At 38.2% G+C, this 24,080-nt stretch overlaps 1 protein-coding gene across 7 annotated transcripts in view; it reads left to right on the top strand.

Annotated features, from left to right (window-relative positions):
• The window catches only part of HMCN1 (hemicentin 1), a 508,510-nt gene that overhangs the window by 44,211 nt on the left and 440,219 nt on the right, over positions 1–24,080 (top strand). For 2 of the 7 annotated variants that reach the window (XM_050765493.1, XM_050765484.1), the window contains one exon: positions 9,400–9,606. The exons of 2 other annotated variants lie outside the window; for them this stretch is intronic. In XM_050765493.1, coding sequence (XP_050621450.1) covers positions 9,492–9,606 — 115 coding nt within the window. In that variant the 5' untranslated portion in view covers positions 9,400–9,491. Of the gene's footprint in view, positions 1–8,949; positions 9,607–24,080 lie in introns of those variants that run through there. 3 more of the 7 variants (XM_050765502.1, XM_050765463.1, XM_050765473.1) reach the window with 2 other exon arrangements.

Below are 24,080 nucleotides of genomic sequence, written 5' to 3'. Positions count from 1 at the left end.
ATGTTAGCATATTGATCTGCCCCTTTTTCAAGCTCCTTATGTTTAATGGAATCTGGTCATAGGCATGAATGGATGTTTCCTTTTCATAAGCAGATGAGTGCCTAGATATTTACAACTTCATACTATGTTTTTTAAAAAAAGCTTTTTGATATTTTAAAAACTACATTCTGCTAAATTGTCCTCACTTCTTTCATTACCTATCTGGAAGTAAGTAATGATGTTTCACCTAAACAAAATGATTTAAACAATGATTTTGGACTTAGAATGATTACCTTTCTCTACAGAACATTTATTTTACTAGGAATATCATATTTAGGCTAATAATAAAATTATTTTGCATGGTGGCAATGGAGTGTATTAGAAAGAGTCCTCCAAGACCTGAGTTTTACTCCTGCCTGATAGTACTACATGCCATGGAAGTGATCTTGGATAAATTGCTTGTCATTCTGAGTTTAGTTTGCTCATCTTTGAGATGGTTGTAGGAATACTTATCTTACAAGGTCGTTATGAATATTAAATGTGTTTGTGAGTTCACTCATGTGCTAAGAATATGCTTAAAGTTGTTGTGCATGGAGACGCGTGCCTAGCTATGGGGGTATGGGGAGTTGGGGCTGAGGTGGAAGAGTTACTTGAGCCAAGGAGTTTGAGACCAGCCTGGGAAATACAGCAAGATCCTGCATCTGAAAACATATATGTATGTATGTATATATGTGTGTGTATATGTATATACACACACACACACACAAAATATGCTTAAAGTGCTCAGATGGCAGTTATTATGGTTATCATTATTAATCATAATGAATTCAGCAACTCATCAAAGAAACATTATTGAGTTCCTACTGTATAAAAATGAATAAAACACTATGTGTTTATAAAAATGAATAAAACACAGTCCTTATTTCCAAGGAGTTCATGGCATTGGAGGAAAAATATGAAATTACTTTGAATTTGTAAATAAGAGAGAAAGCTCAGAAAAATACTCATGAGCAGGAAAAGCTCATTCAAGAACAAATAATGCTTCATGGATAATTCACAAAGCAAAAGAACCCAAAACTCTGTCGTTTTTTTTCCTGAAAAGATCAATATAATTATAATGTATATATCATATTAATGATGAAAGTTTGCAATATACTATAAAGTAATTGTATATTTCAAAGTTTAAAAATTTTCAATTTTACTGTAAAGTCATAGGGAAAATGTAGACTAAAGGCAAAAGAAGGAGAATAAAAGTGAAGAGGAGAAGAATGAGCTGTGAGAACTTGAACAGATGACTTAACCTCTTTGTGTTAATTTCATCTTTAATTTCCTCTTCTATGAAATGGGGATCATTCTATTAGCTATCTTATAGTTTTAGAATGAGAATTAAAGGGGACAGTGCGTTAATACATATAAAGCACTTAAGGCTGGGTGCGGTAGCTCACGCCTATAATTCCAGCACTTTGGGAGGCTGAGGTGGGCCAATTACTTGAGGTCAGGCATTTGAGACTGACCTGGCCAACATGATGAAACCCCATCTCTACTAAAAATACAAAAATTAGCTGGGCATGGTGGCATACGCCTGTAGTCCCAGCTACTTGGGAGGCTGAGGCACGAGAATCACTTGAACCTGGGAGGTGGTTGCAGTGAGCCTAGATAATGCCACTGCACTCCAGCCTGGGCAACAGAGTGAGACCCTGTATCAAAAAATATATATATCATATATATCTGGTAAGGTACAAGAGTGATCATCACAAGCTCAAAATATACTTCTGCACTGTCTCAAATTTTTTTTGTGAGATCTTAGACAAGTTATCCTCTGGGCCTCAGTTTTCTCTCTGTATAAGATCCTAGAGTAGAAGAACGATCTTTAAAATTTTTTCCAGCTTTTGAATTGGGGTAAAGGAGCAGAAGAGACTGGGTGTGAGAGTTGCTTGGGCCCTGACTTTATGGAGATAGCAGCTACCTGTGAGAGTAATGGGGACGTTTGAGAGGACATCTCGAGAAGGGTCATTGAGAATAAATTTTAATTTCTTCTATCTTTGTTTCAGAAAATGAAGCAGAGATATTTTTGGTTCTAGTCTCTATTCCTCATTAAGCATTTAGTTAGAGTTTACAAGACTTTTCCTCAAGTAGTATGAGAACTGCCTGAAGGTCTTAATCTTTATTTGGGGGTATGTACGCTGGGATGGAGAGCTGAGGTCCTTGTAGAGAGGGCCACAACTGATAAACAAATCAGAATCACAAGTCCTAGAAAACTAGGGCCCCAGCTGAGCCTAAAGAGCGGCTCCTTTTGGATAAGCTACCAGACCCATGTTTTCTATGTCCTCTTGGATTTGTTGTGAGCCAGTGTTCTCTTCTGAGGCAGCATGCCTCCTGTTTTATGATGGAAATGTTGCCTATATAAGGAGTAAAAGACCAGGCCCTTGGTGCTTTTCCCTCTTCTGCTTGTTCGCCTAGCTGACCAAAGGCTTCCTGGCTTCATTAAAAAAAAGTAAGAGGCTGAGTATTACATTCCCCGAAGTATGCCATGAGAGTTATTCTGTGCTTTTTTTCTCTTTAGTACCAAAGGAGAATAAGAATGTAAACATCTGTTTTATATAAACTAATTCCAGACTTAAACTTGATTAGTATAAGAGAATATTCTATGTGATTAGTTTTCCAGTTATAACATGATGACTTTCTGTCCTTTTATTGCCTTCTTAAAGGAGAAAAGAGAAGAACAAATAATCTTTCTTTTTTTTAAAGTGTCATAGAATTGCCAAGTATAACCATTATGGTTGGTGCAAAAGTACTGTACTTTAAAGTCAATGGCAATAGCAAGTTACTTGCCCTGTAGAAATATACTAAAGTAAACATAAAATAATGGTGGGCCTCGTTACGTAGAGAACAAGACATTTTGGGAAGGATCGTTGAGAATAACATCAAACCATTTAGTGATTTGCAGGAGGCAGTTTACAACAAAGTGGTGTTTTTGCATACTGCTTTATAGCAATCATCTTCACAACCCTTATTAATTCAAAGTTTTTCTGAACTAGGCTTTATCAGACCCAGTGTGATGAATGCTTCCAATTAAACAATCACTTAAAATATTTAAACAGTAAGCACAGTCTTATCTTCTCCAGAGCAGGTAGAAGAATTTCAACGGAGAAAACTGAATTGGAGAGAGGATTTTAGCAATGACATTATTGGAAATGTGCTGGACTACAGAAAAAAACAATGTTACCTTTTCCTTTGCCTCATTCCCCCATCCCTACCATCCAATGTAACATTAATGATGAGAATCTATGTTAGGAGACTTTTGAGAATAATTCGGTGATTGTATCATGAAACTAGAAATGTCCCATAATCTGCTACATGTTGCTGCAAAGTCCAGCATTGCGTATGTAAACTTTAGAAGAGGGAACTCCCTTCTCTGCTTTCATTTCCTCCCTCTTAGGACTTCTAAGATCAAGGATAGGTATCAGTTCCTGATAAACCGAAAAGGTCTTTTACTTTTCTCTTTTCTCCCTGTCTCTGTCCCCATAGCCTTTAAAGAGTATTTTTGGTTTGTGCTTCTTTGGAGCTACCTATGCAGCTCTTTTCATAAAAAGCAACTGAAAATTACCAAATCACGTTGATCTTGAATTCATGTCACTTTTTGCATTATCCATTACTATTATTTTAGTTCACCTCCTTGTACTTATAGCCAGAAGGCTGCTTTGCAAAGTAGTGAACAGCAGAGGCTCTGGAGTGAGATTGCTTGGGTTCAAGTCTTGGCTCTACTGCTTGCTAGCATAGAATTTAGGCAAATTGCTTAACTCTCCAAGTCTCAGTTTCCTTAGATGAAGAATGTCATCAATATTATTATTGCAACCTACTCCTATTTTTGTTTTGTTTTTTTTTCCAATTTATTTCCCTTATTCCATCTCTCACACATCCAGTGGTTTTGTAATGAATAACTCCTTTTACTCTTCAGCTTAAAGTCCTTTGGTGTCTTTAGGATATAATCCAAGCCTTTACAACTGGTTTCAAGGCTGCAAATGATCTATGCTCGGCTCCCTTTTGTACTTTCTCCACACTTGAACCTTACCTGTAGTTCTATAAATGGGCCATGTCCCTTCACTCCCAACCCCAACTGAGGCCTGGTAAGTTTCTACATATTCTACACTTACTTGAGATGCCATACTTTCTAGAACACCTTCCCTGATTTGCCTTTCCTGAGAGAGATGCCTGCCCTATTCGCTTCCTAAGACTGCTAGGTTTCATTTTTCAGGACATTCTTAAGCTGTTTGCTGAGCCCTACAAAACTGTAAGTGCCTTGAGGGCAGGGACTGAGTTTTCTCTCTCTAGTACATAGTATAATCTCTGGCTAAATAACAGGTATTCCAGAAATTTCTTGAGGAATGAATAAGTAAACAACTGAGTACAGTTTGGGGTTAAGAGACAATAGAGGGTTCAGGTTATTAACTATGCCATTTTTATGGATTTTAATTACTCTATCTGTCAAATAAGGGGTAATATTGGATAATACCCAATAATTACTTGTATTAGTTCAGTTTATTGGATACTTGTTATTCACCACTTCATATATTGTTATTCCTGAGTAATACTTTCACTTAAGCTTCACTATTGTTTTTTATCCCAACCCCTCCTACTCTTTTATCCCAACCCCTCCTACTCTCATCCTGGTCTGGGCCCTTTTCCTAACTGAATCATGTTCTCTTGATTTATATTCTTGGTATTCTCAGCTGACTGCTTGTCAAAATCTAATTTCAGGGGTTCATTTATTCTAAAGTGTAAGTAAGATTTCCATCCAGGGACTACTTTGTCCCAGAAAGCTACATTTTAATATAAGACTAAACTTTATTGAAAACGAATAAGAGACCCTCCTGTGTCCCAAGTCATACATTCATCAATATATGAGACTTAAGAGATGGATTTGAGATTATGGAAGATATAAGTCTATTTCTACATATATACATATGCACGTAAAAATGCCATTTAGGTATTAGATGTTCCTTTTTTCTTTCCCAACTATGGCACCTTGTGGATCTTAAATACATTCATAAGTGCTATCACCCACTTGATGGTAGTGAAGCTACAAAAGACCTATAAGCAATCAACTTGATAATGTACTATTATATTGGCTATCCTTTCTTCCTTACTTCATTACCTCTACCCCTCATGCCTGTACCCTGGGGTCACACTCCAAACCATCTCTAGTCAGACTAGAAAACCCCATGATTCATAGAGTACTTGGCAGAGTATACAGAAGGGTCTTTTCTCAGTAGTGGAAATACTTAGGCATAGACTGAATACTGCTTTGGTTTCACCTAACAAATTTTAAAAGCAAACCCTAAAAGGATCAAACTGTTTCTAAGCAACTTAATTCTGTCCCAGAATAAAGCTCAAGCATATTGATGGGAATACAAAGATATCCTTGTTATCCTAACAAGGTTAAATTCACTATGTCTGATAGGTAGTCAAGGATTATGAGGCCTGAAAAGACAAGAAAATACAATCCATAACAAGTAGGAGTACTGACCAATTGAAACTGATCCAGAACTGACACAGATATTAAAATGATCAAATGCACACATTAAAGTTATTATAACTGTGTTCTATCTATTTATACACTTAAAGGGAGAAAAGGAATACATAAAACAGATCCAAATTAAACCTCTAGAGTTGAAAACTACAATGCCTGAGATGAAAAATATATTGGACGAGGCAATTGGCAGATTGAATAGTGGAGAGGTAAAGGTTAATGAACTTGAAGAAATAGTTATGGAAACTGTAAAAAATGAAGCATAGTGATAAAAGAAAACAATATTTAAAAAAATGAACAGAGCATCAGTGCACTGTGGAAGAACTTTAAGTAGCTTCATATATGTGTAATTGGGGCCCGTAAAGGAAAGGAGGTTGAAGACAGAAAAAATAATGGCCTCAAATGTCCAAATTTGATGAAAACAGATGGAAGAAGTACAAGAAATATGAGGGGAGCCACATCAATGCACATCATAATCAAATTGCTCAAAAACAGTAACAATAAAAAAAACTCTTAACATCAAGAGAAAAGAGACATTGTTTATATAGAACAAGTAAGTACAAAGATGATAGAGATTTTATTTTTATTGGAAACAATACAAGCAAGAAGACAAATGGAAGTGCTAAAACAAAAACAAAAACTTGTCTACCTAGAATTCTTTACTCTGCAAAAAAAAAAAAAAAAAAAAAAAAAAAAAAAAGAAAAAATCTTTGAAAAACAAAGTGAAATAAAAACTTTTCCAAACATACAAAAGTGAAAGAATTTGTCTCTAGTAGAACTGCATTACTGGAATTATTAAAGAAAGTCTCTCAGGGAGAAGGAAAATGATACCAGCTGGAAATCTGGATCTACACAAAGAAATGAACAGCACAAAAAGTGATAACTACATGGGTAAATATGCTAAATTCTTCTTATTTAGATCTCTTTAAAAGATAACTGACTCCTTATGCAAAAAAAACCAATGTAATATGGGATTTAAAATATAGTAATATGCAACAAAAATGGATGACAAAAGTAGTAAAAAAGTCAGGAAGGGAGAAATGGATGTATACTAGTCTACGGTTCTTATACATGAAGTGGTATAACACTGCATGAAGAAAGGCTGGTAAATATGTATACTATAAAGTGTAAAGCAACCACTAAAATAAACAGTCTTAGCTAATAAACTAGCAATGGAAATAAAATGGAATCATAAAAAATATTCAAAAAGAAGGCAAGAAAAAGGAACAAAGAATAGATGGGACAAATAGGAACACATATCATGATGGCAGATTTAAACTCAACCATATCCATAATCGCATTGAGTGTAAAACGTCTAAGCACACAAATTAAAAGGCAGAGATTATTAGACTGGATGAAAAAGTAAGACCCAATTTTAGGGTGACTACCTAAAATATACTTTAAATATAAAGAAAAAAATAAGTTAAAGGTGAAAGGATGGAAAATGATACACCATGCAACACTAATCAAAAGAAAGTTGGAGTGTTAATATCAGACAAAGTATATTTTGGAACAAAGAATACTACCAGGGACAATGAAGGCAACTTCATAATGATAAAGGTGTCGATTCATCAAGAGGACATAATAATCCTAAATGCTTATGTAACTAACCACAGAGTTTCAAATACATGAGCTAAAACTCATAGAACTGCAAGAAGAAATACACAAATCCGCAATTATCAGAGATTTCAATGCCACTTTCAACAACTGATAGAACAAACAGGCAGAAATCACTAAGGATATAGAAGATTGGAACATTATTAAACAACTGGACCTAATTAACATTTACAGAACATTCTACCCAATAGCATTCTTTTCAAGTGCACACGGACCACTTACAGATCATTTAATCCTTAATAGGTGGAAGCTATCATTATTCCCATTTACAATTGAGTAAACACAGGTCTGGAAAAGTTTGGTAACCTTCTGAAGGTCACACAGTTAAATGTCACAGCTGGGCTTTGAACCCAGGGTATCTGACCCAGAACTCTTAATCACTAGGCTCTGTGGCCTCCCTTGAGCACCTGGAATAGCTCAGGTCTCTGTGACTTAGAATGAAATCCTTTTTAAATAAACAACAGAATGGGAGACTCAAATAGCATTCTCTAAATACTGCTTGGAAAGGAAGTACCTTCCCCCTTTCCTCTCATATTCCCACTCAGCCCAAATGGCCTGTCTGCTTCCTTTAAGTGACATGACTTATCGGTATCATAAACTCGGGTTCCACAGCCGCTGGGGCTGAAAAGAGACGACAGTTGTAGACTACAAAAGGTTGGTGGGAGCTGACTCTTTCTCAGGCTGCATCCCCGTCGGGTGGGCGGTCTAATATACATCCAAACAGAAATCAGGATGCCTGTTTGCCCCTCTTTAAATGCTGGGATCTGGACAACAACTCCTTTTCCAGGAAGGAAATGTGTTTTTATTCAAATGACACAAAGAATCGTTAGTTCATGGTAGACTTTCTTTGCTTATCCTCTTATCTCTGTTATTAGTACTGTAATGTATATAGCAATCACAACACGGAAAAACGTTGGCCTCTCTTCAGGGTGAGGTTTCCTTCTTGACTGGCAAGAAAATGCCATAGAGGGGAGCACCTTTCTAATGGATCTTTGGCTGAGACCTGAGACATGACTGTTCTAGGGGAGGAAATCTGAAACGGGGATATTATTCTGCCTTACTATGCTGCGTGTAGGATTCAAACTGCTCAGCAAATGTGAATCTTCATAATACAATTAAACAATCAATTTTCTCTTTGAATGCAATGTCTCACTCTTTCCCCACACCTCTCCCGCCCCTCCTCCTTGTCCTTTCTACGGGGCTTCCATCCTGTATTCACATTCCCCCCTACAATTAGTGACTACCCAGTTCTTGTCTCTCATTTCCCTCATCAGCCCCTTTCCTCTTCCTGGGCGTCTTGCCCCTACAGCGTTCTCCTCCCTCCCTTCCTCGCAGTCCACGGTCTCTGAGGAGATCAAAGAGCCATAGTGTGGCTGCCTCCCAGCTGAGAGAATTTTCCAGCTCCCCCTCCTGGCTGGGCCGAGTTGTGGGCTGAGAGGTAGGAGGCTGGGCTGGGGCGTCTTGACTTCTGTGGGGAATTAGGAAAGAAGTATCCGAAGCTGCGTTGTACACGATAGAAAAACAAAATTCCCTTTGTGCTAGTGTGGTGTCCCTCGGTTTGGGTCTTTGCCACACATTCTTGAAAGCCATTGTTTACACTAGGGTTTTGCAGGTTAGGAACGGTGCCGGTGGGAACCGAGCTGACACTGCAAGCGCTTCCCTGGCACTGAATTGACCCTACAATCAGTTGAGGGGAAAGTCACCCTCCAGGGGGGCCTCCAGAGCAAAGGAGGGAGGACGGCAACTGGCCAATCAGGAGGCGAGGCCGAGACAGGCTTCCCCTCGTCGCTCGTGAGCTGCAAACAGTGGAAAGTTGGGAACCTCAGTCGCCGGCCCAGGCGGAGAGCAGCGGCGGCGGCGAGGGCAGCGGGACTCCGGCCGCGGCGCCGCAGGCTCAGAGTTGCCCCCGGGGCATGGACCCGGCGCGCCGCCAGCACTCCGCCACAGGCTGTCCAGGGCCCGCGGGCAGATAGCCGTCCAGCAGGAAGCCGCATCCAGACAAAAGCTGCCGCATCCCTGCCCTGCCCAGCCCCTGGAGGGATTCGAGTTTGGTGCTTGTCCCCGTCTGATTCTCAGCGCCAAACTTTTTGCTAGCTCAGAGATTCCAAGAGTCTGATGAGTTACTCTGAGAGGAAACCCCCTGCCTGTTGTTGAGGAGGACTAAGCACAGTGCTTAGGCGCTCAGGGGGAAAAGAAGTGGAAAAAAAAGAAAATGATTTCCAGGGAAGTTGTCCATACAGTATTCCTGTTTGCTCTTCTTTATTCTTCCCTAGCTCAAGATGCGAGCCCCCAGTCAGAGATCAGAGCTGAGGAAATTCCCGAGGGGGCCTCCACGTTGGCTTTTGTGTTTGATGTGACTGGTTCTATGTATGATGATTTAGTTCAGGTGATTGAAGGGGCTTCCAAAATTTTGGAGACATCTTTGAAAAGACCTAAGAGACCTCTTTTCAACTTTGCGTTGGTGCCTTTCCATGATCCAGGTAAGGGAAATATTTATACTTTGTCTTTGCTCTGTGTCATGATTACATTATTTCTTATGCTGTGAATGAAATTGTTTGTCAGGAAGTTTCAAAACCATTTTTAAAAAAAACGTGCAGCTGAATATAGTTGTAACAAAGAATTGCTTGCTGGCGTCTGGGTTTGCTCATTGATACCTACTTAAATCTCAGCCCTGGTGGAGATGGCTTGTTTAGGGAACTTGTAGAGTGGTCCTCAAACCTGGAAATGTGGAGTTATGAAAAACAAAACCAAAAATCTTGGGCAACGGCATCAAAATCACTTAACTCACTTAGATTTTAGAACTAAAGCATGTTTAATTACGAAGGCAGACTTGGACACGAATTTATAGCAGCAAAGCTTTAGGGGCTAACATCCGGATTGAAAGCACACTCTGAGGATAACTCTCATTTAAGAGGGGGAAAAAACCTGTTGTATGAGGCACAAGGAAGCCTGTAAGTAGTAACTACTGGTGGAACTGAAGACATGAAAAGAAAAGAGAGAAACCAATCATTTCTTAACTGAATCTATTCATCTTTGCACCCGGGCATCATTAGATAGGTTCACGGATGGGTATAAACATTACATCCGTGTCTCCTGCAGTAGAACTGCATGTAATTCGGAATGTCTGTGCTTTTTAAAGGTAGTTGAAGCGAAATAACTTCATTTTTGCCCTAAAGCCATGGGTTTCAGCGGCTCCACTGTAATATGATCCTATTTACTTTTTTCAGTTTCTCTTTAAAGTAGCACCTCTCTGTGAGGCTTATAGGAGCCCTCATTGCCATAGCTGAGGGTAGCCTTGCAAGGGGAGCCCTGGGGCTGGCAGTCTAATGTCCACCTGAGTTTCATTAGCACAAGTTGCTGCCCAGTTAAAGAAATAAAGCAGTGGTTTCTTAACAGCCCTCCCCCACTGTTCTCCCACACTTCTCCTGCTTTTGAAATTCTCCCTTCACGAGAAGAACTTGACACAACCTCTTCACAATGAGAGTGTGATATCGGCAATCTCGAATTCTTTCCTGTGCATTTAGCAAAGGTATATAAGTTCATATTATTGGTAGGTATTAAATGTGGCAGGTTTTAACTATTAAACAATGGCACTGGGAGAAATTTAAAGAGAAATAGAACTCTCGGATTTTCATGCTCTTCAAATGATGAAAGCAATCTGTCCTCTTCTGGGATATGTAATATATGTATACACACATACACATACATACATCACATATATGTAATTACACATATTTGTAATTTCTACATTAGTTAAACATGAAATATTTATATTTAAATAAAGAATGATTATTTACTGTGTTTACTGTCTTAGTAAGACACGTCATATGTTGTGATTTTCAATGTATTAAATGTCAAGATGCCAACTGTGATGCAGTTTGAGGTTTTTGTTATTTCGGGATACCTTGAATATGTTTCTTCTATATGGATGAATCTGAAGTTAGCTAAAAAATGAAGTAAAATTTTGTTTTTTCTCTAACACTACGATTTGCTTTTCACCAAAGAACTCTTATGAAATTATATTGCCGTAAACAGAATACAAAAATTGCCCCAAGTTATAAATGGCTACTGGACTATCCTGATTTTTGAAGTGATATGAAAAATTATTGGAATGAATTGTATTGTGGTGCCCTGCTTTTCAGTTGTTACCAAATGGTAAAGTTTGTGTATTGTTGTAGTTGACTTTCCTGTAGTTTAGCAATCATGATTTAAAGTAGGGGGAAACTTGACATGCTAATAACAGATGAATGAATAAATTAGAGCTTTTCTAATATGAGAAAATGGTTAATTTAAATTGGTTTCAAAAACTTAATTGTGTATATAATTAAAAAGAATTATTAATTCTGTTTACATTGTGATTCAAAGTAGAGAGAAGTGGCCAAATGTTTATGTTATGTAAGGCTGTTTAAAATATAATATTTTTCAAGATAAAGAGAGAAATTGAAGTTAAAACATACTGTTAACATTAGTATTTACTTTACTAGATTGTGGTACTTTATTTGTGTGATATCTTTCCTCTGTGTGTGTATGTGTGTATAATTCTTAAGAGTTTTTGGCCTCTTTGTGTGTTTTTTTTTTTTTTTTTTTTTAAGACAGAGTCTCACTTTGTCACCCAGGCTGCAGTACAGTGGCTCTATCACGGCTCACTGCAGCCTCAACCTCCTAGGCTCAAGCAGTCCTCTCACCTCAGCCTCCCAAGTAGGTGGGGCTACAGGCACATGCCACCACACTTGACTATTTTATTCGCAGAGACAGGGGTTCCACTATGTTGCCCAGGTTGGTCTTGAACTCCTGGTCTCAAGTGATTCTCCTGCCTTGGCCTCCCAAAGTGCTGGGATTATAGGCATGGGCATCTTGGAATGACAGGAAGGACCTTAAATGGGAATTGGCTGTCTTAGTGAGTGACATTAGAAAAGTACATTTACTGTTTGAGTGTTAATATCATCAACTATATAAATTGACAGAATTCTATGTGAATATCTCTAAGGTCTCTTCTAATTGTGACAGTTAATGACTCTGTTTTACATATGGTTGTTTTCATAGTCCCTAACACATATTCCTATGGTTGAGTGACACAACCAACATGGAAAGAAATAACGTATGGGATTTAATATGATTATATAATAATCTTGAATGCTTATAAGCCCTTTGACATCTATCACATTTAGCTAGATGAAATAATGGATACATTCTGGGATATATTCTATGTCTTTTGATATAAACCTTTAGATCTTTGCAGATGTTTGCTTTGGAGCCCTGCATTACAGTTTAGAGCAAGGTGTGTGTTTGCAGATGGAGTAAATTTAAAACACATGGAACACATAGGTATAGAGGAGGCAGGATGTCTAACAAGTTGAAAATGAAATAAGACCATTCAGAATACGTGCATGTAAGAAGCACTGTGTTGAACTAGCAGCACATGTGTCTAGAGTAGGAGGAGGTACCAGAGATGACCAGGGGTCATGGAAAGGCGGGCCAACCTTTTGATTTTGATGTAACTTAACTATGGTTAAGATGGATTTTCCACTTTCACAATCACAATCACAGTTAATGTATTGATTTTTAATGGTTTTGTTGAGATGTAATCCCCTTACCATACAATTCATCCACTTAAAATGTACAATTTGATGTTTTTAATATATTTACAGATAGGTGCAAACATTGCGACAGTCCATTGTAGACATCTTTATTACCACAAAACCAAATCCCATACCCTTCAGCTATCAGTCCCCTATACCCCAATCATCTTCCCCTCAGTCCCGGCCAGCCACTAATCTATTTTTTTGCTTCTATAGATTTTTCTGATCTGGACTTTTATACAAGTAGAATCATATTCTATGAGGTCTTTTATGACTGGCTTCTTTCACTTTAGCATAACATTTTCAACATTCATCCATGTTGTAGCATGTATTAGCACTTCATTCCCCTTTTTATAGCCAAATAATATTCCATTGAATGATACACCACATTTTGTTTATCTGTTAGTCCATGATGGATATTTGAGTTGTTTCCACCTTTTGAAACATTATTGTGAACAATGCTCCCATACATATTCATGTACAAGTTTCTGTGTAGACAGTTGTTTTCATTTCTTTTGGGTATATACCTGGAAGTGGAATTGCTGGGTCATAGGAACTCTATGTTTAATTGTTTGAGAAACTGCCAGGCTGTTTTCCAAAGCAGCTGTACCATTTTATATTCCCACTAGCAGTGTGTGAGCAGTTCCGATTTCTTCACATCCTCCTCAATATATTACGATTATTATCATTATTTGAAAAATGCACAGGTTCTTTGTTATATCACATAGATTTATAAGGCTCTTATTACTTATAGTTAAAATAATTTAAAAAAATAGAAAGTAAACTCATTCCGGAGATTATTCTCTTTATGTAGCATACAACTTCTTTTTTTCTTCCAACTTTCATTTTAGGTTCAGGGGCCACATGTGCAGCCTTGTTACATGGGTAAATTGTGTGTCACTGGGGTTTGGTGTACAAATGATTTCATCATCCAGGTAGTGAGCGTAGTACCTGATAGCTTTTCAATTCTCAGCCTCCTCGTATCCTCTCATCTCAAGTAAGTTCCAGTGTCTGTCTACCTCTTTGTGTACATGTGTACTCAGTGTTTAGCCCCTACTTATAAGTGAAAACATATGGCATTTGGTTTTCTGTTCCTGCATTAATATGCTTAGGATAATGGCCTCCAGCTGTATCCATGTTACCGAAAAGGACATGATTTCACTCTTTCTTATGACTGTGTAGTATTCCATGGGGTATCTGTACCATATTTTCTTTGTCTAGTCCATCATTAATGGGCATCTAGGTTGATTCCATGTCTTTGCTAGTGCAACATGCTGTTATTGAAATTTTTGATTCTTATGTATTAATTTTTACTGTGCTTTTTACATAACACTCAAAATGTATTCCTCTCTTCCTTGAAATACAGCGTTGAGGAGGGCTGATCATCTCTCTTTCACTATAGCTTCTTTTATCACTCACTCTCTTATATCCCCTCCTCTCTTTAAGGCAGGTACCAGAGACAGGAGGAGAGAGAACAGGACAGTGTGTTTTAATGAGTTACTTCATAGAAAGAAAACTCTTTTTTTCTTCTCTTTCACAATTGTGTCTCCACTTTCTTCCCAGGATATCTTATGTGAGTCTTCATGCATGCATTCATTCATTCACTCACCTGTGTTTCAGACCTTGCTTCACATGAAAGGGAGTAAAACAGATAAAAGCTCCTACATTCATGAGCTTACATTCTATTGCAGGGGTGGGGAGTGACACAGGCAATAAAGAAAACAATTAAAATATATATGGTATTTTTGATGATGATAATTGGTATGGAGAAAATAAAAAGCAGGAAAAGGGATGGGGAGTTTGAGGTGGATTGAAGGTGTTGGGATTTTAAATATGGTCATTAGGGAAATCCTCAGTTGAAAAGTTACATTTGATCAAAGACTTGAAGGAGGTGAGAGAGGGAGAAATGAGGATATCTATGGAAAGAATGTTACAGGTGGAGAAACAATAAATGAAAAACTCTCCTGATAAGAGCATCCTGACATGTTCAGGAAACAGTGAAAAGACCAGGGTCTGGAACACAATGAGTGATAGGAAGAAGTTAGAGGGTGAAGTCAGAAATATGTTAAAGTCATTTCAGGAAAGGGCTCGTAGTCCATTGTGACTTTGGCTTTTACTCTGAGTGAGATGGGTTGCCATTTTAGGGTTCTGAACATAGAAGTGACATGATCTGACTTATGCATCTACATAATCATTCTGTTGTTTGAGAATAGTTGGAACAGAGCAAGGACAGAAACAGGGAGAATAGACGGGACACTATTGTATAATTCAGACAAAACAAGATGGCATATCTTGCATGAAGTTGGTGGCTGTGGGAGGTGTGAGAAATAATCGGATTTTCTGTATATTTTGAAGATGAATCCAAAAGGATTTAATGAAGAACTGGATGTGAGGTCTTAGAAAAATAAAGAAGACAAGACAGGTTCTGAGGATTTGGCTTGAATGATGCTATGGTTTGGATGTGGTTTTTCCATGCCAAAAATTTTATGTGGAAATTTGATACCCAATGTGTCAGTGTTGGGAGGTAGGACCTAGTAGGAAGTGTTTAGGTAGATCCCTCATGGACAGGTTAATGTCTTCCCTTGAGGGCAAGTTCTTGCTCTTACGTGAATAAATTAGTTCCTTTTAAGAGTAAGTTGATTGAGTGGGGGGGGGTGGGGAGGAGCTCAGTGTTTCACACCTGTAATCCCAGCACTTTGAGAGACTGAGGCAGACAGATTACTTGAGGTCAACAGTTCAAGACCAGCCTGGCCAACATGGTGAAACCCTGTCTCCACTAAAAATACAAAATTAGCTGGGTATGGTGGCACGTGCCCGTAGTCTCAGCTCCTTGGGAAGCTGAGGCAGGAAAATCGCTTGAACCCTGGAGGCAGAGGTTACAGTGAGCTGAGATTGGACCATTGCACTTAAGCCTGGGCAATAGAGCAGACTCCATCTCAAAAAAAAAAAAAAAAAGAGCAAGTTGTTTAAAAAGAGTCTGGCTTCCTTGGTTTTTCTCTCTTGCTGCTTCTCTTGCCATGTGATCTCTTTGCAATGCCCCACCTCCCTTCCATCATCCACTATGAGTGGAAGCAGCATGAGGCCCTCACCAGTTGCAGCTGCCCAATTTTGAACTTTCCAGTCACCAGAATCATGAGCCCAATACACCATTTTTCTTTAAAAATTACCTAGCCTAAAGCATTCTGTTATAACTACAGTGAATGGACTAAGACAAGTGAATAGAAGTGTAGCTTGGCCTTTCACTGAGATGGAGAAGAATGAGCAAGAAGCAGGTTTGATAAAGGGTGGTAGGATGAAGTTTTGATTTTTAGGTGTTAAAGTCTGAGATGCCTTTTGATACTCAAGTAGAGATAAGAAGATAGTTGGATATGTGAGATTTAAGTTCCAGGGGAGATGTCTTGGGATCCAAAGACATACATGTAGATGATATTTAGGACAATTAGACTAGATGAGATCATTAAGGGGGACTGACTATAAATGAAGAAGAGAAGAGGTCTGAGAACCTAGCCCTGGGTCTCCAAGGTTTAGCAGTCAGATAGATGAGGATGAATCAGCAAAGCAGCCCAAGAGATTGAACTCAGGGTAGGAGGAGAAGAGTATGTTATACTAGAAGTCAAGGAACTGTTTCAAAGAAGAACTAATTGGTCACTTAAAAGGAGGATCAAGAATTGGCTAATCAGTTTAGCAATGTGGAAGTCATTGGTGACTCAACAAGAACAGTTTCACGGAGGAGATGGGAGTGAAAGCTTGTTTGGAGAGAATTCAAAGAGAATGGGAAAAGAGGATTTGGAAATCTTTGTAATTGTATTGCTGTGTCCAACTACTGGAACAGTTGCTTTGTTCAGAGGCTAAAATTGAACTTAGTTTTGATGAACGATTCAACCAGTATTTTATGAAATACAAATAAAAATAAAAAGAACATCCAGTTTGGAACAGAAGACTTGTGTTCTTTTCCTTATTCTTTTCACTTCAGCAAATCATTTAACCTTGCTCGAGTCTCTGTTTCTCCACCTAAAAAATTAGTGCATTGGTAGGTTATTATCAAAGTTCATGATTTACATCATTATAATATAGAGAAAAGTAAGCGACTATAAAGAGGTTCAAAGTAGCAAGGACTTGATTCATTGGGAGAAATATTGGCATTATATATCTTTGTATATAAAAATTTTCATTTTAATACAGTTCATCAGCCTTCAATAACTTGGTATAGTTTGGCTGTACCTACACAGTGTTAAGAAAATCCTCCAGGATTTTTTTTTTGGTAAAATGATTCTCTTAGAATATTTTTCTGAGTGATAGCAAGATCATTTGAAACCATAATGAATAGAAAGATTTTGACATGGAAGATATCACACATTTGGACCTTGACAACCTATGCACATCTATATGAACTGAACTTCAAATTGAAATGTTGTCAGTTTCAATATATATAGGAAAAAGAACCAAAAAGTTAGTCTCTGTGCCTCTCGCACATCCTACAGGAAGGAGATTTTCATGAGCAAAATGATTGGTCTGTTATGTCCAAGAGAAATTCAACTGACCGGAATGTACTAAACTTTAAGAGTTAGAGACTTTGGACAAGGGCAACTCTTCTTTCTTAGGATAATAAATATTTCAACTTTGGTGAGTGAGTCTTATGTCACTGGATGTCTCCTGAGGATATGTAGAGGTGTTTTGCTATGCATAACAAATACTTTCTCTTAAAGTATAGGGACCAAAGTTTGGTAAATCAGATATTTTAAATGTGTTAGGGATGTTTCCCATTTAACAGAATCCTCTGTGACTCCAAGAAATGAAGTATTCCCCGCCCCCCTTGTTGATTAGTTAAGGAATAGCCTTCTACTTTATTGTTGATAAATCAGAATTTGACATTGCTTATGATTTGTTTCTGATCACACAGACAATAACCATTCTTGATGATCTTTATAATTTTGCTTACTCATCTTTCTCCCTGACTAGACATTAAGCTCCAAAAGACTACTTGATTCACCTTACAGCCACACAATAGACACTCAAGAAATGTTTCATGAATGAATGAATGAATGCTGCAGACAAAAACTGATAATTTCTCTGGGTATTTTTATCCTGCCTTTCATATCTATGATTTTACTTTTTAACTCATAAGTAGAAGAATACATTTTACAACATAATAATTTGCTAATTAGGCCTTTTTGGTGATAATATATTTCCCATCCAAGCTTGAATATGAAATGGAAGGATAATTATGACCCAGATAATGCCTGACTGAGTCTTGGGTAGTGATTGAATGTTTCTAAAGCAGGTGATTTTGTTGGGGATTTAAATGCAGTCTGGAATGTTTCAGCTGTATGCTATAAGGCAGTCTGCCTACCTTCCAATTTTAACTGGACTGACTGAAGGAGTGTTAGAACAATTAAACTGATTTCCAAGGAGCACTGTGCAACCAGAGGACCCGTGTTGTAGGTCTTCTCACAAATCTACAGGGATTCTCAACCTTGGTTTTTGTGGTTTCTGATAATCCCATGAGGAGTCTTCATCACTGTGGAGAATAGGAAAAATTTAAAAATGGACTTATGTCAACTATAAGATGTCATGCTATCAGTGTTTCCTACCTTAGTGATGCCACTGTGGTTAAGTAAAACATTATGTGTGAAAGTCATTTAAAAGTACCATAGAACAAATGGTGTTGCTGTAACTTATTTGTCTATAAATATTGAATAGGTACTGGAAGGAAGGCAATTATCAAGGAAAATAGTACAACACTTATATAGTCAGACTAATAAAATAAATAGAAAAAGATTCTACTCGGTGACTGTTAACCTATAGGCAAAGGATGATTCAAACTAGTTCAGTTATATAACTATTCTAATATATTTCCATATATTCAGTGCTTTGAGAAGCATGTATGCTTTACTATATTATCCCTTTGAGCCCTAGGCTCAATTGGAGCCTCATAATTGGAAAACTAGCAAGAGAATCTAAAATGTCAAAGATATGCCATTAGATCCATTCATTCATTCAGTTATTTAGTCTGTCAATTACAGACTTCTTACCATTTGTCAGGGACTATGCTAGATGCTCTTGATTCAACTCTATGAGAAATAGGGCAAGATAAATTACAATATACAATACTATGCTACCTTTTATAGCAGTAGGAAGCATAGGGTGCTGTGCAGACCTGGAGCAGTGCACCTGATCCTGAATTAAGATGGTGGTGGTAGCAAAGGTTTTCTGGAACAGTTGTGGCCTGGACTGAAATCTGAAGAAAGTGCATGAATAAAAGCAGTTTAATCAAGCATTGAGGAGTTTGGATTTCATCCTGAAAGCTATCAGGAGCCTGGAAGGATTATAAGTAAGGAGTGACATGATTGGGTTTTTATTTTAGATCTCTATCTCCTGGATGGATTGGAACAAGGGAATCCTGAGAGCTGGGAGATGAAATGTGAGGCCATCACAGTTCAGGGGGAAACATTGAGGGGACTTGGGTGTAGAGATAAGGGGATAGATTTCTGAGCTATTAAGAATGTCCAATGGACTGGACATGGTCCTAAGAATGTAAAAAAAAAAAAAAAAAAAAGAGAAATATAATTGCCTTTTGGAGGTTAAAATTTGAAATTAGCATATGATGGAAGAAAAAGATATGCAAAGTTAGCTTTAAGACACAACGTTACTCCCAGGCCAGTAAGTGCTGATAGCAAGCTCCTTATACATTAACTTATCCAAGATAAAATGTCAACCTAAAGTTTAGGGAATCGGCAATGAAAAAGAGAGTCACAGAAACAGACTTAAGCAGTGTACAGCCAAGTTCTAACTAGGGTTCAGGATGTTAGTTCATTCTATACTTGAATAACCAGCCCACGCATCAGCAGTCTTTCTAACTGTGGTGATAGACTGTTTATCCTTATAAATATGTAATGATGTCATTACATATTTGGATCATAATATTAACTCTCCTTTTTCTGGTTGAATGCTCACCAAATAGCCTCCTGCAAATGTAACCTCATGCACTTTCCTTATGGGGAGAGAAGGCTGTAGTCAGACTGGCACATACATCAGGTTCACCAGGCAGTTATATTTCTCATTGTTAACTCATATTTTGGCACACTAGTCATATCCATCAGTCTCTTTTGTTTAAAATATTCTGACAGTGTCAAGTTCAAGTTTCTGAATTTGCAAGTCCAAGAGCCAGTCCTTGATCAATGATGGTGAATTTATCAAAGTCTCTCTGTGTGGATCTGTTTGGGTGGCCTGTCTGTCTCCAGGTATCACTCCTCAGCATTTCCAACTGTCAGTGTTAGTATGACTAGTGCCAAGTAGCTGTTCTGTCCACTTGAAACTTACATAGATGACAACTGAAGCCATCGGAATAAATGAGATCATCCAAGGAGAGAGTGCAGACTGAGAAAAGGAAGGAGACAGGATAGAACTTAGAGAACACAGTCATTTAAAAGAAGACAGAAAAAGAGAAGTTCATTATGGACTCTGGAAAAGGGAGTCCAGGAAGACAGGGAGAAAAACAGGAATGAGTAGTGTTTGGAAATCTAAAAAGTTGTTAGTTCTAAGCAGGAGAAGTTGTCAACTCCGTGCATTTATAGAGTTACTGAAAATAAAGGGTAAACAATATGGAGCTAATTAGGACAGTTTTACTGGAGTTGTGGAGCTTCCATAGAAGACTAAAATGATGATTTAAGAAAATGGAGTTGGTGAGTACAGTATGTTTCTTTCATGAAAGAAAAGCATAGGCCCTGGAATCTGAGGTTTGGTTTGGAAGTCTGACTCCACCAATTACTTGCTGTGTGATCTTAAGTTCTTTGTGCTTCTATTTCAGTAAGCCCAAGAAGACAGGGCATACTCCTAGGGCTGCCATAGCAAACTATCACAAAATGTGTGACTTAAACAGTAGAAATTTATTGTCTCACAGTTCTAAAGGCTGGAAGTCCAAAATCAAGATGTTGGTAGGGTAATGAAGGCTGTGAGGACAAATCTGTTTCATGCCTCTTCCCTAACTTCTGGTGGTTTGCTGGCAATCTTTAGCGTTCCTTGGCTTGTAGATACATCACCCTAATCTCTGCCTTTGTCTTCACATGGTGTTCTCTTTGTGTGCTGTGTCAGATTTTCCTTTCCCTTTTCCTTTTTTTTTTTTTTTTTTTTTTTTTTTTTTTGTGAGAGAGAGTCTCGCTCTGTTGCCCAGGCTACAATGCAATGGCGTGATCTCAGCTCACCGCAACTTCTGCCTCCCAGGTTCTAGCGATTCTCCCTGCCTCAGCCTCCCAAGTAGCTGGGATTACAGATGCCCGCCACCATGTCCAGCTAAGTTTTTGTATTTTTGGTAGAGGTGGGGTTTCGCCATGTTGGCCAGGCTTGTCTCAAACTCCTGACCTCAGGCGATCCGCCCGCCTGGGCTTCCCAAAGTGTTGGGATTACAGGCGTGAGCCACCGCAACTGGCCAAATTTTCCTTTTTTGTGAGGACACCAGTCATATTGGATTAGCAGCCCACGATACTCCAATGTGGTCGCCTCTTAATTACATCTGCAAAGACTATTTACAAAGAAGGTCACATTCTGAGGTGCTGGAGGATGGGACTTTAACATATGAATTTTTGGAGGACATAATTCAACTCACAGCAGATCACTTAGCAATTAACATTAAAAAACCAAAAGTGTAATTCTTTTACTAGGAAAACTCTGTTCTAAAATTTCGGATCAGAATGCTTGCATTAGGGATTATCATAGACTCTAAACTCTGATCTCTTTTATTTGATAGCGACAGAGTTCTCAGTGGCAGTTATGGAGACAGGCATTAATGTTTGAGGTGCTATTTAAGTCCTCAAAATAATTTGTATTGTTAAAAACCTGTTACTTTTTTTTTTTGGAGACAGAGTTTTACTTCATCACCCAGGCTGGAGTGCAGTGGCATGATCTTGGCTCACTGCAACCTCCACCTCCTTGGTTCAAGCAATTCTCATGACTTAGCCTCCCAAGTTGCTGGACCTACAGGTGCATGCTACCATACTTGGCTAATTTTTTGTGGTTTTGATACAGACGGGGTTTCACCATGTTGGCCAGATTGGTCTCGAACTCCTGACCTCAAGTGATCCACCTGCCTTGGCCTGCCAAAGTGCTGGGATTATAGGCAAGAGCCAACGCACCTGGCCCTGTTACTTTTAAGCATGCATTTAATAAAGTTGTATTTAATCTTTTGTTGGTGATGTTGAGATATTTAATTTTGAGATGGGGAAAATTACATGGAGCTAGGAATTCTGGGAATTATGTATGGGTTCTAAAATATTTTGACATTGTATACTCCCAGCTTTCTTTTCTTCAAAACGTTAAACACTAAATGGAGCAATTTTTCCATTAGCACCATGTCTCTGAGAACTTCGCTTTAAGCACTGTTTTATAGCAGGTGGAAGGAATTCCTTGATGTTCTCAGGCTGTAAGGCATGCTGATTACCACCAAAAGTGCTTCAGGGTAACCTTTATGCTCTTGCCAAGTTCTGACAGGGAGAGAGTGAAGTGAGAAGCATGGGTGATGGGGAGGAGATAAATACAAGAAAGGGTACTTAAAATTTTTTTTCTTTTTCTTTTTTTTTTTTTTTTTTTTACAAATAGAAGGTCAAGAAAATACATTATTTCACTAAGTAATAGAGAACAAAATTTTAAAAAGATATTGTGCTATCTGGAATTTCAGTTTTTAAAATTCAAAGCAAAATCTGTTATGCTTTTTGTTTAGCTCCTTATTTTCACTTCAAAGCCTTTTACTAGAGCACACAGAAAACCTCATTTCTATTGTTTTCATATTCCCCAGAGGGTCTTCCCTGCTCTTCTTAGGTGAACATGCTCACCACCTCCTTGATCAGGTCATCACACTTTTGCCTTGAAGTTTTCTCTCCAGCCACACCCTATGTTGGAATGTCCCCTATGTGTAGGACAATGTCTCACTCATAATCAAAAGAGTTTCCAAAATTTCACATCTCCCAAGGAACTTTCCTGGAATATTAGAAAAGTGTCATTCTTTTTAATATTGAGATCCCTTTCTATATTTATTGTATTTCATGGACTTAATTTGTGCCTTTGATAATATTATCCCTTCTTAATCCTTCTACATCATAATGAAAATTAACAAGGGATTTGATTTATTTTGACAAAGTAAAATTTAGTAGAGTTAGAATAGCATAGGTTTTGAGTGAATGGATTCTAATATCAAATAGATCAGCATTTGATTATTAGTAAGTTACTAACTTCTTAAAGCCTTAGTTTCCTTATCATTAAAGTGAGTATCAGTAAAGTGAGAATAACAGTCATACTTCCTTTGCAGAATTGTTATAAGGCTTAGAAGAAAAAATCCATATAAAGCTTTTGGTGCAAAACCTGACACAAACCCAAGAGTGTCCTATAAGGGAAATAACACTCGACCTCAAGAGTCAAAACACTTGAGTACTGGCTCTGTATCTGGGCAGGTAACTAGACTCTTAGAACCTCAGTTTCTTTCTGCAGAAAATAAGGATAAAACCAGTTTTGTGTACTGATAAATGTTAAATCTCTGGCTCTGGAGTTTGGGGTAGGGAGAGGGTTTTATTTGTAGCATTTGCCAGTTTGTATGATGTTGTTACTCCTCCATGGCCAATTTCAAACACCAACATGAAGCCTGGATGTAGAGTTGGGAAAAGGTGTGCACAATCATCTCTCATTCACCACCTAAAATTCCCTCCACAAAGAAGGATATTTATGTTTCAGTGAGTCTGTGCACTATTTATGAAAGGACTTAGTGTAATTGTCATTCACAAAATGTTAGTTTAATTGTGCTTGGAAAAGTCTATTACAAGGGTAGAGTTAGTGAGAGTAGAATTAGTTCTGTGATGGAGAAAGCAGATTGAGTGTTTTCTTTTGCATGATGGTTTTGGGAAGTTTCAACATTAAATGCCCAGTGAGGCTAGGCAGGCAACACCAATACAGAAGCGGGACAAGGAGAAACCTACTGCCTGCTTAAATCTTCATGGGGCATCTAATAGGTACCTCACATTTATCATCAACCCTCCCCACCCTACATGTGTCTTCTCCAGTGTTCCCCATCTCAGTACAGGCGCCAGATTTTCTTACTTATTTAGGAGAAGGCCCTTTGAGACCTCCTGTTCTCCTCTCTTTCTTTCACACCCCGCATCTGATCCCTCCACAAATTATTTTCGCTCTGCCTTCAAGATCATTTTAAATTTGACCAGTTCTCATCTCCCTCTACGGGTACTCCTCTAGCCTGAGCCACTTTAACTGGTCTTGCTGCTGTTTTCCCCAGAGTTGTCAGAAGGATCCTTTTAAAATGAAAGAAAGATGTAATTATTCCCAGCTTCCTTTTCTGATGTCCTTATTCACATTACTTTTAGCATATTGGCTTCATTATT

Source organism: Macaca thibetana, chromosome 1 (assembly GCF_024542745.1).
Source record: "Macaca thibetana thibetana isolate TM-01 chromosome 1, ASM2454274v1, whole genome shotgun sequence".
Lineage (NCBI taxonomy): Eukaryota > Metazoa > Chordata > Mammalia > Primates > Cercopithecidae > Macaca > Macaca thibetana.
Note: the sequence above shows the minus strand (reverse complement) of the source record. Positions and strands in the feature narration are given on the sequence as shown.